Genomic DNA, 18724 nt, shown 5'->3' with positions numbered 1-18724 from the left:
CCTTGGAAATGGGTCTGAATCATAAGGACTCCCCAGCACCGCTGAGAAGGAAGGATTGAGGAGGACAAAGGCCTCCTTCGGGGAGGAGGGAAGCCTAGGCTGGTGGGAATAGGGGGCCAAGAGAACCTGTCCCCTAAAGTGCATGGATGGTCTCTGGGTCCTGAGGGGCATCAGCATCTCCCCCAACCCCGGTCGCTGCACAGCAGCTGCAGGAAACGTAGATGCTCTTGGCTCCCCTGTGCCCAGCTTTCCCCTCCCCGTTTAGGACAAGCAGGAGAGGTGGGTGGGCAGGGGAGGAGCTGAGAAGTCACCAGAGGAAACTGTGGTCAACTCAGCACTGTCCTACTCTTTCTCTTCTCTCTCTCTGCACATTGTGTCTCTGCAAACTCTCATTTCCTGGGTGTTGGTTTTACCCCTCTCTCCCGGAAGGATGGGCTAGAGACATGACAGGGTCAGAGGGTCATTTGGGTCCTGACTACAGTCCTAAGTCCCATTCGGTCTCATAGGAGTCACATCCAGGTCTAGGTGGTGGGCCAGTGATGTGTTTCCACTGTGGGAGGTTTTGTGGGCACCGGAGGGGGGAAGAGGGGCGGGGTGGAGGATGGGAGGTGCAGGGAGGGGCTGGGGCGAAGGTGGGGAGAGGAGAGCTGAGAGCAAAGGGGGTAGAGCGTGCTGGGCAGTGGTCCCCAGGGGGGCTGGTGGGAGGGGGTGCGGCTGGCTCAGGTGGATGGAAGCAGCCTGGGGCGCTGGGGCCACTGCCAGTACCTCAGTCCCTACTACCCCCAACCTCCCGCGGCTTGTCAAATATCACCTGAGACAACAAGTAGTTGAAAGAATCTAACGTAGTTTCCTTTAATGAACTCCAGGGCTTTGAGAATCAAGAAAATGTTGATGTTTATACATAATCTACAAAGAAAAGAGAAGAAAAAAACAAAGAAACCTGGTGTGGTATGTGCAATTCTAGGCGCAGCCCTTGCAGAGATCCGCTGACCGACGTCAAGCTCAGGGCTTCACAGAGATGTGAGCACATCACCAGGACTGTGGCTTCGATGGTGGCAGCATTTGCTGTCATCTGATGACACCCAGATGGAACCCTTGGGCTCATCGGTCATCGGGGCTGCCCAGGGGCCCCAGCGGGGCTGAGTCAGGCCCCGGAAGTGGGTGCGTTTTTCTAATCAGCGGGCCTAGGAGCATGCTTTTTTGTAATCTCTCCATGGGAAGGGGGTTTGGGGCGGGGGGAACATCTGTCTAACTTCCAGAGAGGAGACAGATGTGCCTACGGCAGACACTCGTTGGAGCTGAGTCCAAGTACTCCACTCCAATTCTTTATTTTTAACTCACTGTATTTTTTATGAGGAAGTATTTTAAAATAAATTGCAGATATCCTGACACTTCACCCTTAAATAATTCAGTATGCAGTTCCGAAGAGAAGAAAGAACTTCTTGCTACATAGCAAATTAACATGATCATAGCCAACGTAATTAAAAATAATTTCTTGCGGCGCCTGGGTGGCTCAGTCGGTTAAGCTTCCGGACTCCTGATTTCGGCTCAGGTCATGATCTCACCGTTTGTGAGTTCGAGCCCCGCATGGGGGGCTGACAGTGGGGACCCTGCTTGGGATCCTCTCTCTCCCTCTCTATCTGCCCCTCCCCTGCTCTCTCATTCTCTCTCTCTCTCTCTCTCTCTCTCTCTCAAAATAAATAAATAAATAAATAAATAAACAAACAAATAAACAAAATAAAAATAAAACACAACCCCCTCTCCCCCATTTCCTAGTAGCTTGTACTACCCAGTCTGTATTCAGATTTCTCCAGTATGTTCAGCATTTCCATTATGAACAGAAATTCAGGTCTGCCCAAGCAAGTCGGCTGACTTCACCAGAATTTCCCACATTGGGCCTGGTATGGATCCTGGTCCTCAGAGGAAGGAGCCCAGAAGGAAGGCTGAGGACTGGGCAACAGAGGTGGATTTCTGAGAAAAAAACAAAAAAAACAAAACAAAAAAACAACAACAACAACAAAAAACAACCCCAAACCTGGGAGCCCGAACAGTCCCTGGGTACCAGCATGCTACCAGACTCTTAGGGGTGAGTAGAGATGAGACAGGGGGCTCCAGCGCCTTCCTGGGACTTTGTGCTCTCTCTAGGGAGCACGTGAGGTAATGGCCACTCCAAAGACCGATGCGACTTCATAGCAAAGTTACTCATTAAGCTGTGAGTTTTTTTCCGTACCACCAAGTAATTCGCACAGTTCTTCATGGACACTGGCTGGGTGTGCCACACGTGACCTTGACTCTGACAGTATTGACCTGGAGTTAGCATCAGATCCCGCAGGTGAAGGGCTCGCCCCCACTTCAGATATCAGTCACAGGTCTTGGACTACAAACTGGGGGTTCCCATAACCCCTCTTCAGGCTCGACTAATTTGTAGAGTGGCTCACAGAACTCAGGAAACTTGTTTACTCACTAGATTACTGGTTTATTACAAAGGATTACCAGTCTGTTCCAAAGGATATTAAAGGGTACGAATCAACAGCCAGATGAAGCAATACATAGGTGAGTTTCCAATCGCAGGAGCTTCTGTCCCCGTGGCTTTTGGGCCCAGGACAGCGGCATGTGGGGGCATTCTGGTTCCCCAAGGTAAGGCTCCAGAAGCCCCCTCCTTTCTTGTTGGAGGCTCCGTTACATAAGCACAATTGATTAAATTATTGGTTGTCGGTGATTGATTCAACTTTCAGCCTCTCTCCCCTCCCGGGAAATCAGGGGATGGGATTAGAAGTTCCGACCCTCTAATCATGGTTGGTTTCCCTAGCAACCAGCCCCCTTCCTTTGGGGATTTCCAAATACCACCCTGTTAGCATAAACTCAGAGGTGGTGGCAAACGGCTTGTTATGACTAACAGGGCACCCATGTCACCCTTATGGCTCTGAAGCCATTTTGGGAACTGAAACCAAGAGACCAGATGTGACAAAAGATACTTCCATTTCAGGAGCAAATGAGGCTTTGATTACTCAGGAAATTCCAAGGATTTTGGCAGTGGTGAACAGGAACCATGAATAAAGATCACAATACACATTTATTATAAATTGCAATATCACACCCATCCTTGCTGGGATCCTTCTGCCACTCTCTGATGCCCACTAGTGTCCTGCTTCTTCCATCCCTCCCCAGCCACCTCCTGTCCAACTTTGCTCCTACACCAGTGCTCCTTCCCTCAGCCACCACTGGAATCTTCTGCAGGGGCCCCTGGACTCGAAGCTGTGTTTAAGAGCTGCTGGCTCCTTTGTGTCCCATGGTGCTCTGTCTTCGGCAGCCCTAGTTGGGCACCAGAAAGTGTCTGTATCATGCTCATCAGCTTAGCCTCCTGTGGAAGGGGCTTCAGAACTGATCTTTATCCCCTTCTTTTTCCAGAGAAAGAGACAGAAGTTCAGAGAGGGATGGTGACTTGCACCAGCTTTTGCGGGGCTGAGCCCAGAAAACTAATCAGGGTCTCGTTTCTAAGCCTTGCTCACCTGTGTCCCTCCATTCACTGGGCTTACGTGCAGCACCTGTCCCTGCTTGGAACAGTACCCACGGGGGCTCCAGGGCATCCAGGGGCCAACTAGAGAACTGAGGATAAAGAAAAGCAATGGTGGAGGGGCACCTGGGTGGCTTAGTCGGTTGAGTGTCCGACTTTGGCTCGGGTCATGATCTCACAGCTCGTGGGTTCGAGCCCTGCGTTGGGCTCTGTGCTGACAGCTCAGAGCCTGGAGCCTGTTTCGGATTCTGTGTCTCCCTCTCTCTCTGCCCCTCCCCTGCTCACGCTCTGTCTCTCTCTGTCTAAAAAATAAATAAACTTAAAAGAAGAAGAAGAAGAAGAAGAAGAAGAAGAAAAGCAACGGTGGAGAAAACAGGGCAAAGCAGAAAAGTTGGTCCCCTGGAGATCAAATGTGCGTATCCAGGACAGTTTTAGAATTGGAAGAAAACTTAGGAAACAATATATATTAACATAATTTTATAATTTGCAAGGCTTGTCCACTTGCACTGTTTATTTAAATCCTCACAGCAGTGTGGTGGTAATATGTATCTTCCTACAGGTGAGGAAATGGGTCTGGAGAAGGTCAATGACCAGCTGAAGAAGCAGGTGTCTTAACTGGCATCTGGGATCCTGAGTTCCAGCAGGGTTTCCAGTGCATTTCCCACTTGCAGCCAGAGCAGGGTGGGGGGGGCAGGAACTGCTACAGAATGGCACCAGATTCAGAGGCAGCCCCTTCTTTGTCCCGTTACACCGGGTTGGTCACCACAGCCTCCTGGCAAGGAGGAAGGCTGCCACTTCTTCTTTTTTTTTTTTTAACATTTATTTATTTTTGAGACAGAGAGAGACAGAGCATGAACGAGGGAGGGTCAGAGAGAGAGGGAGACTCAGAATCTGAAACAGGCTCCAGGCTCTGAGCTGTCAGCACAGAGCCCGATGCAGGGCTCGAACTCACGGACCGCAAGATCATGACCTGAGCCGAAGTCGGATGCTTAACAGACTGAGCCACCCAGGAGCCCCAGAAGGCTGCCACTTCTGGCCACTGTTGGCCAGAAGAGGGGTGGTAGTGAATATGCATGTGTTCTCAGCCCAGGCTGGTCAGTTTCCTCACCCTAATTCTTTCCTGTGTTCCCTTCTCTCCACCAAGAAGACTGGAGTCCATTCCCCGTAGGTTATCTGTCCCTCCAGCCGAGATCAGCTCTGAGTTGCCTCTGCTGTGTAACAGGTGGGTCCTCTTTCTACTCTACCCCACTGCCTCTGAAGCTCGGCCTTTGTTCAGTGTCCTCCGTATGCCTGATGCTTTATGAGTATATCTTCCTACTTAGAAATGTAAATAGCTTGGTAACGTGGATATTATGTTCTCCTTTTTCTACTGATACAGACCTTAAGAATGTTCTCCAAACTCGCTTAGCCAGTAGCAGAGAAGGAAAAAGGATCCTTGCGATGAAGTGGCAGAAGGTTTAGCAGCACTGCCACCTGCAGTAATGTGGCACGTAGAAAAAATACCTAATGAACTGGGTTGGTGTAGCCGAAATTTCCGGTCGAAGTGTTGAGGATGCTGCCTGGTTTCTTCTTGTGGCTTATTGGAAATGTGAGAGCAGGGACATAAACTATAGGCAGGGTTATTCAACACGAAGGAGCCGGAACCTGATGGCTTTGGAAATTCTCGGTATCTTTGGACAGTAATGAGGTTAAAATGAAATTCAGAGTGCTGTCAGGAAAATAGGGTCTAAAGATGAAACCAAAGGTGACTGTGAAATCCCTTGTTGAGATCTTAGGAAGAGAAAGGTAATGCCCTCGAAGGATCTTGACGGTATGTGCCTCACAGATTCTTTCAATGAAACTAGAGGGCTTCTAAAGAGTTAAAAGTCATTTTCCCTCAGCTTCTCAGCAAAAGCCCAAGGTATGGAAGAGACATTATCTTCACAAATGAAGACATTTGTGAGTGTGGCTTTTGTTTAATTGAGTGGATTTCAATAAGATTCACAGGAGACCCACACATTTTTAAAAGAAAATGCTATTCACAAAACACTACCAGTGTGGACTGAAAGGACCAGAGTATAAAACTAAGAAAAAAGACCCTTGTAGACCCTTGTGCCCCCCAGATTCTATTGGAAAGAAGCAGTTGAGAAAACTATGAAGCTGTACATATAGGCTGCCTTCCTGGAAGGTGAAGGATGCTTCAGAGGGCAGAAGCAAGACCCCAGGGGGTGGATCCAAGACCCATGATCAATTATTCCCAGGTACATGTAGGCCAGAGTCCAGATCATGGAATTTCCAACATCTGCCCAGCCGAGCTCCAGTTTTTCTGTGGATCAGTGCTCCCTTTGCCTCCAGTCTCCCCCTCTTTTGACCAGGGATGTCTCTTGGTGCTATCCTAGGCCCGTATCACCATTGTATGTTGGGTTTGGATCTGGCAGATAACTTGTCTCTTCAGCCCACGGGTCCTCATCCTGAAAACTGAGGAGCTGTATGCCAGGGACTGTCCTTGAGGTTCCTTTGCCATACCTGGTCCTGATTTATACGACAGTCTTCTGGACCTAACGCTGATGCCACAATTGGGTGAGATTTGCGGAGGCCTTTGTGGGAGGGGATGTGTGTATCTTTTTCATTTTTACCTTTCAACTCCTTTCACCCATGAGTGTATTTTGAATGTGGGAGAAATGTCAATAATTTGTGGCCAGAGTATATACAGTGTGGTTCTGTATCCCTTCCTTCAAGAGATGGAGTCCAATCTCTCTCCCTTTGAGTGTGGGCTGGCCCCAGTGACCAGCTTCTAACGAATAGAATGGCAGAAGTAACGATGTATGACTTCAGGGACTAGGTTATGAAAGGCACCATGACTTTCCCCTCAGTCTTTCTTGGATCGGTCACTCTGTGATCTCCCACATCATGAAGTAAGACTCACATGGTGGGAAACTGAGGCCTCATCTTGACAACCGCGTGGGTGAGCCATCCCCATTGGGTGAGCCATCTTGGAAGTGGTCCAAGATGTCAAGTGTTCCTATGACTCCAGTTCTCGCCGATGTCCTGACTGCAACTGCATGTGAGATTCTGAATCAGGAGCACCCAGTTAAGATGTTCCCAGATTTCTGACTCCCCCCAGAGCTGTCTTTGAGATCATAAACATGTCATTTGTAGTCTTATTCTACCGAGTTTTTGGGTAACTGATTACACAGCATCAAATGAGTTGGGAGGCAAACATGATTTTGTTGCTGGTTGTTGGAAACCAAGGGAACAAAGCATTTCAAGAAGGGGGTGTGGTGGGTCACATCCAGCACAGTTCATCTTTCCAATATGATGAGTTTTGAGGACTGGCCTCTGGAGTTAGCAATGTGGAAGTCACTGGACACCGTGGCAAGATGTTGCAGGGAGTGGCACAAGGGCCCGATTGGAAGGGGTTCAAGAGACAACAAGAGGAGATATATTGGGGGCTGAGAGTGTTTCCACTCCTTTTATGGTTGGGTTGTAAAGAGCAATAGAATGTGGAGGAGTAGGTAGAGATGCTATGGGGTCAAGAGAGGGTTTTTAAATATGTCATAGCCCATTTGTTTTTATTTATTAAAAAAATTTTAATGTTTATTTTTGAGAGAGAGAGAGAGAGAGAGAGAGAGAGAGAGAATGCACACAGGGGCGGGGCAGAGAGAGAGAGAGAGAGAGAGGCCCACAATCAGAAGCAGGCTCCAGGCTCTGAGCTGTCAGCACAGAGCCCCATGTGGGGCTTGAACCCACAGACCAATAGGTCATGACCTGAGCTGAAGTCGGACGCTTAACAGACTGAGCCACCCAGGCGCCCTTAAGCCCGTTTATATTCTGACTGTTGTGATATGTGAGAGGGCAAAGAACTTCTGGAGTGATTTTCTTGTGTAGACAAGAGAAGATGGGATGGATCTTATGTGGAGAGGTTGGCCTGCATTGGGAACAGGGAGAAGAGAGTGAGCCTGGGGTAAAGAAGGGGGATGATTGACAGGTGCAGCGGGACCGAATAGGCCTCATTGTTTTTAGTGAGTTTGGGTGCAAGGACACCAGCAGAGGGTGAAGAGTGGGCACTGGAGTTTGAGGGACCAGAGGACGGCATGGAATAGAGGTCTAGGGTGGAGACCATGTGGTTACAGGGAGACACTTCAGCACGATAAGTTGCTTTTCTCCGGCCACATTCAGCCTTAGGACAAGCTGCAGGATGGAGAAATGGAAAGCTGGATACAACCAGGGCTGGAGGTGTGCCAGGGGAGTTCAATGACAGCAGAGGGGGAAGAGGAACTGAGACTCTGTGCCAAAGAGTGATTGTGAGTATAGGCCATGGAATCCAAGGGAAAGGAAGGCACGAGTGAGGTAAGGGAGAGGGACGAGCTGGCAGGACTAGAGGGTCAGGGATCCCAGTGGTGTTGAACAGACACCATGATCAGGTTGGCTTGAGCTAGAGAGACAGGTGGGGGCTGGCAGGTGGGTGCTCAGAATTGAAACCAAGGAGGGGTGCTGCTATTCCTGCTGACCATCTGAATGGGAGGCTGAGGCAGAGAAGGGGATGAGATCATTGCAGGAGAGGAGATCAGGAACCAGGTGGCCAGGGATTTGGAAGGATCATCTATGAGTCCAAATGGGCCTCAGCTCACCAAGCATTGTGACAATAGCCATGGGAAGTTACAGTGAGCCAGGGGTTAAGACCGTTGAGAAGCAGGGGGCTCCCGATTATATAGAGATGCCACACTGATGGACGTAGTCTACGGTACAGTCCGGTGGCAGGAAATCAGATTGTGGAGCTGCTTTAGGGAGGATAAAAAGGTAGGAAGCGGCAGTGAGGAGTGAAAAGGACCCCCCTCCCCCGCCCCGGCCTAGTGGTGAAGGAGAGAGAAATGCCACCGTGGGCCAGAATGACAGACAGAGCAGTGTTCTCCTAGCAGACGCAGATTTCCATGAAAGTAGGAAGGTGATGTTCAGAGAGGTTGAGCTCACAAGGGCTCATGTTTCAGAGGGCAGAGCAAAAAGACGTACGAATTTGGGGAAGAGTGGGAAATGGGGCTCATCTGATGAATTCATAAGGTCTTACTGAGATGCCATCCTGGGTGATGAGGGTGGACCAGGGAGCCCCGGGCTTTTGGGACTAGGGTGAGCAGGGAAGGAAGGAATGAAGCCGCAGGTCTGGGGGTCCCAGCACTGGCTGTGATGGAGGGTGGAGAAGAGGCCAGGAGTCTTTACAGGAGCAAGTGGAGATCTGGGATCTCGCTCTTTCCTGCCCAGGGTGGTGGGAGCTGGAAGGGGTGATTGGATGGAAAATTTGAGGCCCCTCTGCTCCTGCTGAGGAGATGGGCAAGCTGTGTGAGGGAAGTGGTGATAAATGAGCAAGAATTGCATAAATCCATCCTCAAGGATGAAGGGAGAGCTCCATGGAAGTCTTAAAGCTGGGTAACATTTGGACGACTTTAATGGACCAGAGAAACGTGGGGGAGGGAGACATAAGAAGCAAGTCTTTTTTACCTTACAAACCCAGGAAGCCTTAGGAATCGGAGGCGGGGGGACCTCAGGACGCAGACTACAAGCTGGGGACTAGGGTTGAGATGCAGTCTGGCTCCTAGCTTCTCTGCCCCCCTGTGAGACAGAGTGAGTGGGTCAGCTGTCCACATCCTTTCTCCCTCCTTGCTCTCTCTCTCTCACCCGACAGAGAACCCACAGGTTAGTCTCTGACGAGGGTCTGTCACAGAGATGCCCTCCCAGGGCACCAGGCACCTTGGAGAAGGACACTGTGTTCCACCTGGGGCCCGAGTGAGTGAAAATGGAAGTTGCTTTGCCACAGCTGGTGCCTAGAACCAGGTTTATATCCCCAGGAGGACGGTTCAAAGCACCTTTTTGGAGACACTGAGCTGTCAGAAAAAAACGAAGCGGTGCTTGTCTTAGTCCGCTTAGTGGCTGAGACAAAAATGCCATGGACTGAGGGGCGTCAGCAGCTCTTATTTCCCACAGTTCTGGAGGCTGGAAAGTCTGAGGCCAAGTTGCTGGCAGATTGTGTGTCTGGTGAGACCTTCCTGGTTCCTATAGGGCTGTCCCCTCACCACGTCGTCACAGAGTAGAAGGAGCCAGGGAGCTTTGCAAGGAGCTTTGTAAGGGCAGAATCCCATTTGTGAGGGCTCCTCCCTCATCACCTTGGGAGTTGGGATTTGAACATATAAATGGAGGGGGGCACATAACAGCCCGTAACAACACCCTTGCCAAATCAACGTAGAGTCCACAAATCTCTGTAACACGCACAGGGCCTCCAAGCTTTTAAATACCGGTGCTCTGCCAAGAAGCAGCAGAGGCTTCCAGAAAGTTCTGAGGAAAGACAGCGGTCAACAAAAGGAGAAAATGAAAGATAGAAAAAGGTATTTGGGGGAAACAGAAAACAGACAAGGCTTAAAAAAATAAACCACCACAACCCTCAAAAAGTTAAAACTTTAACACTGCCTGAGAAAAAATGGCGTCGCCAAAGCAAACACGCATGTTGTAAAGGAACATTCGGAGAACAAATAGACCCTTTAGACATTTTAAGGTGTGAGAGCATAAACGGTAAACCTTTGAATAGAAGGACCGGAATGCAACCTTGAGAAACTTTCCCAGAAAGTAGGAATAAAGAAAAATAGAGGAAGGACAGGAGAGAAAAGATAAATTTAGAGGCTCCATCTGGGAAGTCCGACACCGAGATAGTAAGTGTCAGAGACACAGCAGTCCCACGAGGGGCAGTGCCTCGGGTCAGACCAGGGTGGTCTCCACTGTGGAGCCTCCCACTCAGCTTGTGCAGGACAAGGTGGGGTGACTCCTCTCCAGAGCCTGTGGCCATCTTGGTGGCTGCAAGGGCAGTAAGTGTGGAACATAGTGACGTGGTGATGGTGACCAGGGTGGCTGAACTTGGCAGAGCAGAGGCCCCCACCTCCTGTGCAGTAAAAATGCACAGAGGTGTTGTTGAGAAAGGACGGATAAAGGGGAACAATCTAGGAGGTGGAGACCAAAGGCAGGATGCCAGTTAGGTGACTGAAAGAGTGGCCTGGGTACAGGTGCCAGGTGCTGGGGATTTGCAAAGGGGGAGGAAGAGGAGGAAGAGGCAGAAGCCACAGAGAGAAGCAGAACAGAGGTCTTGGCAGAGTGTGGCTGAGCAAACAGGGATGGAGAGAGAAATGCTGGGGGTGACCTGGGATTCTGGCTGAGCTGTGGGGCCACAGACAGGAGGGGAAGAGGAGGAGGAGGAGGAGGAGGGAGAGGAGGGGGAAGGAGAGGAGGAGGGGAGGAGGAAGAGGGGGAAGGACAAGAGGAGGAGGAGGAGGAGGAGGAGGAGGAGGAGGAGGAGGAGGAAGGGAGCAGGAGGATGAGGGGGAGGGCTAGGGGAGAAGATCGTGGGGGGAAGAGTCAGAGTGGCCCGCTGTGGTGGCTCCAGTTTGGTGGACAGCCACTGCACTGTCTTCGGCTCCCATCCCTGGATGGTGCTGGACCAGATGCCAGCTGTGTGTGAGCAAGCCGTGGGCCTGGACCTTGGGAGGAGGCCAGGCTGAGAAATCCTCAACACTGGAGTGAGGGGTGTAGCCAAGGGTGTTGGATCAAGTTCTGGGGGACTTCCGCCTTTTCTTTGCAAGGAGCGAAGGGTTCAGAGGTCAGGGAGGCGCCCCTGGGGAGCCTGGGGGATACTGGCCATCCTTCTTGGGCCCTGAGGCTTGGAGTCTGGACCGAGCTGGGTGCATCAGAGACCTCCCTCTGTGTTGCGCATGTCGACTCCTTAAGGCCCTAACATGGGAGGGGTGAAGAAATACAGGAAGTGACTCAAACCCACTCTTTGAGCCTGTTGCCCTCTCCCCACAGGCTGTCCCCCCTTCAGCAAGCCTGCGCTCTGCCTGATGGGTCCCTGTCCCCACACCTTTCCCTCAGCCCCACCTACCTTTGCCTTGTGCATCCCCTTCTCCTTGGATGTGACCCTCTCTCCTGTGCATACCCTCCCTCTGTCACCGCTTGGGAAGGGGCTGTGCCCTGGGTTTGGGCAGGCATTCCTGGAAGGGCAGGCAGTGGGAGGGATTTCCTGGTTGGACAGGTCAGTGATACTGAATCAGAGGGGGAGAAGGGTAGGGGAAGGAAAGGAGGAGGAGAAGAGGGGAGGAGAAAACAGGCGGAAACATGTGGACAAAGCATCTGAGTTTTGGAAAGACAAAAGTGATCTTGTGGTGAGCAGGCAGTCAGTGAGGGTCTAATTTGGACAGCCCTGCTGGGGATCATTTTTCTTGCCTCTGTGTTCACTGGCTGATTCCCTGTCTGACCATCTGTCCAGGGACGGAAGCCCCTCCCTGCTTCATTCTCTCCCAAGCCCAACCCAAACCCACTCACCAGACAAGCAGGGCTGACAACACCACGCTCTTGGCCAGAAGGAGTCCACAGAGCACGGAGACCAGAGTGCTGGGGGTTGCAGGGTGACAGTGGAGGGTGCAGTTTTGTTGCCTGGAGAACAGAAAACAGAGGGGAGGGGAGCCGGTTGGGGTGGCAGCTCTCTGCTGTGGGCCCCTGAGCCAGGGCCGTGTGCGTGAGGGTCCCACCCTTGAACTCACTGTGAAGGGGCAGTGATGGCAGAGGAAGCCCTGGGGGCCTCTCTGGCTCTTCCAGTGGAGGACACACAGCTCTGGGTCTGTGATGACATCAGGTCACGGGAAGCCCGGGTGGCCTGCGTGGAGGCGGAAGCTGTCAGGGAAAGAAAAGGAATCTGAGTTAGCTGGAGGGACAGCACATCTGTTCTAGCTGGCAGGAAAGCTGGAATGGGGACCTGGGCTGAACTGGGAACAGAAGCTCAGAGCCTGGGAAAAAACCAATTCTGGGGTCGGGACTGGGCTATGAAGTCCCATGGCTTAAGACTAGACAGATCTGTGGTTTAGGCTCTATTCAGTGCCTGTGGAGGTGTTCTTGGCTCCAGGAAGAGCACTGGAATGGGAGTCAGGAGGCCGGGGCTTCTCTCGAAGCATGCCTACCAGTTTGGAAGGGCACTGTCTAGCTCCGAGCCTCCCCAAGTGGGGAAACAGTCACAGTGGCTCTCATCTCTGACATCCCTTCCCATTCTCATACTTCTGGTGCTATTAGGGGGAAGGGGCCCCTCCCCAGGGAACTTTCAGACTGCTTTCCCACCCCTGTCCTTCCTGGTTCTGCTGCAGAACTCTGGGTCCCTCTGCAGACCCCATTGCCTCAATGACCTGGGTAAGTACATTTTATGGGGCCCCCTCTTGATTCTGAAACTTTTGCAAGCTCCCTGTCCCCTACCTCCACTGCCCTGCCTTCCCAGTAAGACCCCAGACCTACCAGTGCTCAGAGCTTTTGATGGAGGCTGGTGGGAGGCCATCTCTGGAAAGGTGATGGGGGCTATTAAGGATGAAGAGAGAATAATGACTACTGGGGGTGGGTGAGGCCCAGAAGGGAAACGAGTGCTGTCAGCCCCAATGCTGTGACAGGAAGTGGGGACTCTCGGTGTCCTCAGCTAGGTCTATATACCCATCCACCCAGGATCCATGAAGGGAACAGCTGAGGGAAGGGCTGGGAGAGGCATGGGGGAGAGGGTACCTGATGTTGGGACATCCCATGGCCCAGGGGCTTCCCTGGAGAGAGTCCCAGGTCAATGGACATGTGGCCATGACCCTGTCCCACAAGAGCACTCTTTCTGAGGCTGCCCAGAGTGACTACTGGGAGCAACCCATGTGCCCAACCTAGAAGAGGTTCTCATGACACTCAGGGAAAATTCTAGTCCTGAGCTACAGCGTGTGATCTGTGGGTGGATGCTGGTCCACAAATTATTTATAACCTGCCTGCACAAGGTAAATATAGAAATCGGGAGTAAGGATCTTGGAATTTATCAATCTGACATTGCCTCAAGGTCCAAGCATGTGATTAGTAAACCGGTCTGGTGGAACAGGATGTCAATCAGTTTAGGTACTGGCAAACTGTCACGGAGAATCACACATGGGGCAGGCTGCATGACAGGAGCAGAGCAGGATCATGATACCTGAAGGTTCGTTGCTCGACTATAACCCAAAAGTGTATCAAGACCTGAAAAAGTTATTTTTATAAATTTTTATAATCATTGACATTTTCAATCTATCCGTTATGAATTTATTTTTAAAAATATTTACTTATTTTGGGGAGAGCACAATCAGGGGAGGGGCAGAGAGAGAGAGAGACAGAGGATCCAAAGTGGGATCCATTCTGGTGGGCTGGCGAGCCCGATGGGGGGCTCAAACCCACGACCCACGAGATCATGACCTGAGCTGAAGTCAGAAGCTCAACCGACTGAGCCACCCAGGTGCCCCTATCCATTTTTTTTTTTAAATTGGAGTTTAACATGATTAGCTAATGTAGAGTAGTGATTAGTTAATTCGAGTACTAAATTAACAGACAGCAAAACAAAGTCACTGAGCATTGTGTCAAGAAAAGCCCCATCTTTTCGGGATGTAGCAGTAATAATAAACCAAACGGTGATAGCGGAATTAATTCCAAAGATACTTTTCCTTCTGAGATCATTCCAAAGGGTTTGCACTGGTTATGTCTGAACATGCAATCCTTCACTATGGTAAAGCAGAACACTGTCCACTTCCTAATCTCAGGAGCCCGTGAATGTCACCCCACAGGGCCAGAGGGGATTTGCAGATGTGATTAAGGTTAAGGACTTGAGGTGGAGAGATATTCTGGGCGAACCTAAGCTAATGATTAGTATTTAAGAGCAGAGAATGTTTCCCAGCTGTAGTCAGAGAGCAGTGCAGCTTGAAAACGGCTTCTGGCTTTGAAGACAGAGGAAGGGGCCACAAGCCAAGGAATGTGTGGAAGCGGCTAGAAGCTGGGAAAGCTCTTAGTTATGCAGCCTGTGAGAAAACGGGACTCTGGTCTTATAGCTACAAGGAACTGAATTCTGTCCAAGACCTGAATGCGTGAGAGTAGATTCTAAGAGCCTCCAGAAAGGAATACAGCCTGCTGCTGATACCTTGATTTTAGCCCAGTGAGACCCATGCTGGACTCTTGATCTATAGAACTGTGAAGTCATAAATTCGTGTGGTTTTAAGCCACTACATTTGTGGAAATTTGTGATGACAGCAACAGGAAACTATGGCACTCATAAATAGCATGAGGTTTGTAGTTCTAATGAATGGTGAGGCACTCAAACCCATTGAGTTCATTGTTGAGGCTCAGTGAAGAGGCTAAGGAACAAGTACATCATGAAAGCAAGTGACATTTACAAAACATTAAACCACAAGTTCAAAATGAGCTATTTGTTTTTAAAAGAGTCCTGAATTATAACTTTCTTCAAAGCAGTCAGTATTTCACCTAGTAACTCTAGAGTTCTGTGGGCTTCTTGTAAAGTAACGCTTTGTGTTGCTAAGACAAAATGTCTACCTACAGGTGTCAAAACATTATCGAAAGACTGTAACAGAGGTGTCTGCTCTACCTTGTTGAGCTAGTCTGTGGCAAAGAAGGGAAATTAAATATCACTTTATTGACACATTAGCTCAACATACTCGGGAATTGGCTAATGAGGAGGAAGACCAACTCCTGGGACAAATAAAGTTAGCAAGGTGTTTTTCACGGCAACTTGAGCAAAGCACATCGCAAACATAGTTATTCTTTTTAGACTACGTGCAATTTGAACATGATGATAGGAAGGTATTCCTCTGTGTCATTTCGTTTCATTGTCAAAAACACAACTAGCCCTGAGCTGAATAGAACTATGAAGGATTTTATTATCGACCAGTGGTTTGTGGCTCCAGTTTCGCGTCCGAGTATGTTCTGATAGCTGCTATGTGACAGGAAAACACGCGGGAGTAGTCCTTCAGATGAAGGAGCCTTGCACCAGAGTGTAAGCCAGTGCACCGCCTCCTTCAAATTCTTGCTCTGAGAAAATATCAGCTGAGCTGCACGCGTGCCTACCAAAGTGGGAAAAATCGTGAATTACATAAAGATGAACGCGTTGAATTTGAAATCGTTCTCTTTATTATGTGATCATGTGGAAACCCCTCAGAGTTGTTATTGTATGCCAGGTTGCAATGATTCATTACTGAGGGTGACAGTTCTGTTGAGAACGTTTGAGCTACGAAAAGGACTCCCACTATCTTGGCAAGATAGAAACCAGGTCAGTACTAACTTTTTAAAGATGGGAATCACATGGTCAGGCTTGGTTATATCACAGGTTTGAGGCAATTCCATGCCAGGGAAGGACACAACATATTTTTCAACGGCAAATGAGATCTAAGCGCCCAAACAAAAGTTAGAGGCTTAGAAGGATAGTTTCTATAAACTTTCATGACATGTTCTTAATTCAGTAACAATTATCAGCAAAATAGGTGATCTTGTCTGCAAAAGTGCTTGTAGAGAAACCTGGATAGTTTGATGGAATGTTTTGCATTTTATTATCTGTCCAAAGAAGATACATGGTAGGAAATTCACAGAACCAGAGACCATTTTTTCATCAAAAGGTATTTCAAATGTAAACAGAACTCTATAAAATAAAAATTTGGAACTAGCCCCTGATGAAGGATCGAGGATGCATTTTGAGAATATAGCACCGCTCGCTTCCTTTTGTAAAAATTAAAAATAAAAATATTGAGCTTGTAGGAATTGATTTAGAATTCCTTCTTGGATTTCAGCTATAATGTTAACAACAACATCCATCACCCACATGCATACTTTCAATAATCAATGGGAACCGTTTTTATAACTGAACTTTTTTTCCCCTTATGTTTGTTCTGATTGTCTTTGTTGAAAAGTAATTTTATGTCTGTAAAATCAAATCAGCATTTTGGGCTTGTGCTTTGTATGTGTGTGTTTTTCTCTCATTTAATTTTTCTAGTAATTCATTTTTATTGTGTTTTACCAGAAGATAGTCATTGATGGATTGGAGATGTTTTGAAAAGGTCCTCCACCACTGTCTTAGTCTGCTTGGGCTGCCATAACAAAGTGTCACAGCCTGGGTGGTTTGGAAACAACAGAAATTTATTTCTTACCCTGGAAGCTGGGAGTCTGAGGTCAGGGTACCAGTGTGGTGGGGTTCTGGAGAGTTCCCTCTGCAGGCTATCATTTTACATGGCAGAAAGAGGAGGAGAGAGCTTGCTGGAGATCTCTTTGGTAAGGGCACTAATTCCACTCCTAGGGGCCCCACCCTCATGACCTCATCACCTCCCAGAGGCCCCACCTCCAAATACCATCACATTGTAGGTTAGGATTTCAACCCATGACTTTGTGGGTTGAACATTCAGTTCGTTGCAACCACAGATGCTTTGAGAAGCTCTGATTCAGACTCATGTTGGCCAACTTGTTTGTAAAGGGCCAGAGAGTAACCACTTTAGGCTTGTGGGCCATATGGTCTCTGTTGGAACAGCTGCTCCTGTAGCATGAAAATGGCCTTAAATCATATATAAACATATGGGCATGGCTGTATTCCAAAAAACCCTTTATTTGTGGACACTGACATTTGAATTTCCTGTAATTTTTGTGTGACACAAAATATTATTTTTCTTCGACTTTTTCCCCCCGACCATTTAAAAATCACCCTTAGCTTTCAGACCAGAGTTTGCTGACCTCTGATCTGGGCCAGGAAGAATGGACAGACCAACATGATACCAACATGGTGGGGCGGGGGGTGGTTTGTGGCCAGGGCCACACATTTACTGAGCACCTACTCTGTGCCAGGTACAGGTGCCTTCTCTAAGAATGCCAGGCAGTCTCGGGCTGCCCTGTGGCCAGGTCATATGAGCTCAGGGTCAGAATGCTCCCATGATCTGTTTGGGCACCTTTGATGAGGCTTGTAAATCATCAAGACAGTGAGTGAGGGGTGTGTGTGTGTGTGTGTGTACATGTATTCAAGTCCCTGGGACACCTGTTCCCAACAACCTTCCCAGGAGATCTGAATGGGGGGCGGGCAGCCAGGCTTCATGACTAAGAAACTAGAAGGCACCCAAAGGGAGCCAGGGGACCCCCTAGGAAGAGGCTTACCTGGAGACACCGTCAGATAGAACCTTATGGACTTAGAGACAGAGTTGCCGGAAGCATGGTAAATTCTACACCAGTAGTGTCCTGAATCTTCCTCCTTCAGCCCAGTCATGGTGACAATGAAGAGGCCGGTGCTAGGGTTGTCCCAGATTGAGAATCGAGAGGCTTGAGCCAGCCTGCGGGGACCGGAGCTGGTGACTAACCTGGTGCACTTGAACACCGATAGCTCCCTACACCAGCTCTTCCTCTCGTAGGGCCAGCCCTTGGGGGGGTACTGGCATCTCACAGAAAGCGTCTGCCCCGCCACTCGGTGAAGTGGCTGTGCCTCTGGTACAGCCCACGAGCCTGGAGGGGAGGCAGCAGGTCAGGGCCACACCAGGACCTGCTCCTCCAGCAGCCCCAGGCCCAGAGCACTTGCTCTGGAGCCCGCGGTCCTGTAGTCCCTGTACCACCCTCGCCTCTCCTCCCCAGGCTCTCGCCTTCCTCCTCACCTGGGATCAACAGTGACAGGAGCAGCAGGGGTGGGAGCGGGGCTCTCTGGACCATGTGGCCATTTCCTCTCGTGCTGGTGCCAGGGGACATGGGGGACGCTGGGGAGAGGGAACCTGGAGCTGGTCTGATTCTCCTCAGCTTTCCCAGCACCTCCAAGATAGATAAAATGAGAAAGGCCAAGGGCAGCTTGGGGAGTGGGAGACCCGGGGAGCGCCGACCTGGCCGGCAGAGGCAAGCGGAGACCAACGGTGGCAGTTGTAAATCCGGACCAGGAGGGAACAGCCCTGCGTGGCGCACAGCTCCTGGGTGTCCATAGAGACTGCTTCTCTCCTCTGTGCCCCACTGCCCCTTCCCCCTCAGGGCCTGACCTTGGGGGAGGAGCTGGGACAGCCAGGAGGAAGCTGTGGTCACGGGCTGTCCACTCTCCTCCCTCTGTGCACTGCCTCTTCTTTGCAGGACCCTGGCTTTGCCCCTCTCTTCAGGGCGAGCCACGCTGAAGGTGGGTGACCAGCTCAGGGGCACTTGGAGGTCTGTGCAAGACTCCACTAAACCCCACTGACCCTGGGGGTCGTCAGAAACTTCAAGCCCGGTCCTGCCTGGCGGGTCACTGACATGTTTCCTCCCTGGGAGGCTTTGTGGGTGCTGGAGGGGAGAGGGGAGGGGTAAGAAAGTATAGGGAGAGTCCCTGGCAAAGGAAGGGAGAGTGGAGCTGGGGGCAAAGAGAGCCCGGCTGGGTGGAGGGATGGGTCAATGGGGGAT

The 18724-nt window shown here is 50.1% G+C and overlaps 1 protein-coding gene across 1 annotated transcript; it reads right to left on the bottom strand.

Moving 5' to 3' along the window:
• Positions 1 to 11127: 11127 nt before the first annotated feature.
• Positions 11128 to 18019, bottom strand: LOC102962737 (natural cytotoxicity triggering receptor 2). Its single transcript, XM_042987597.1, has 5 exons — positions 17965 to 18019; positions 17477 to 17818; positions 12067 to 12196; positions 11847 to 11959; positions 11128 to 11258 (listed from the first exon to the last, which is right to left on the bottom strand). Exons 1-5 carry the CDS (start codon positions 18017 to 18019, stop codon positions 11128 to 11130), a joined length of 771 nt encoding a protein of 256 aa, XP_042843531.1.
• Positions 18020 to 18724: the final 705 nt, after the last annotated feature.

This window comes from Panthera tigris, chromosome B2 (assembly GCF_018350195.1).
Source record: "Panthera tigris isolate Pti1 chromosome B2, P.tigris_Pti1_mat1.1, whole genome shotgun sequence".
Taxonomy (NCBI): domain Eukaryota; kingdom Metazoa; phylum Chordata; class Mammalia; order Carnivora; family Felidae; genus Panthera; species Panthera tigris.
Note: the sequence above shows the minus strand (reverse complement) of the source record. Positions and strands in the feature narration are given on the sequence as shown.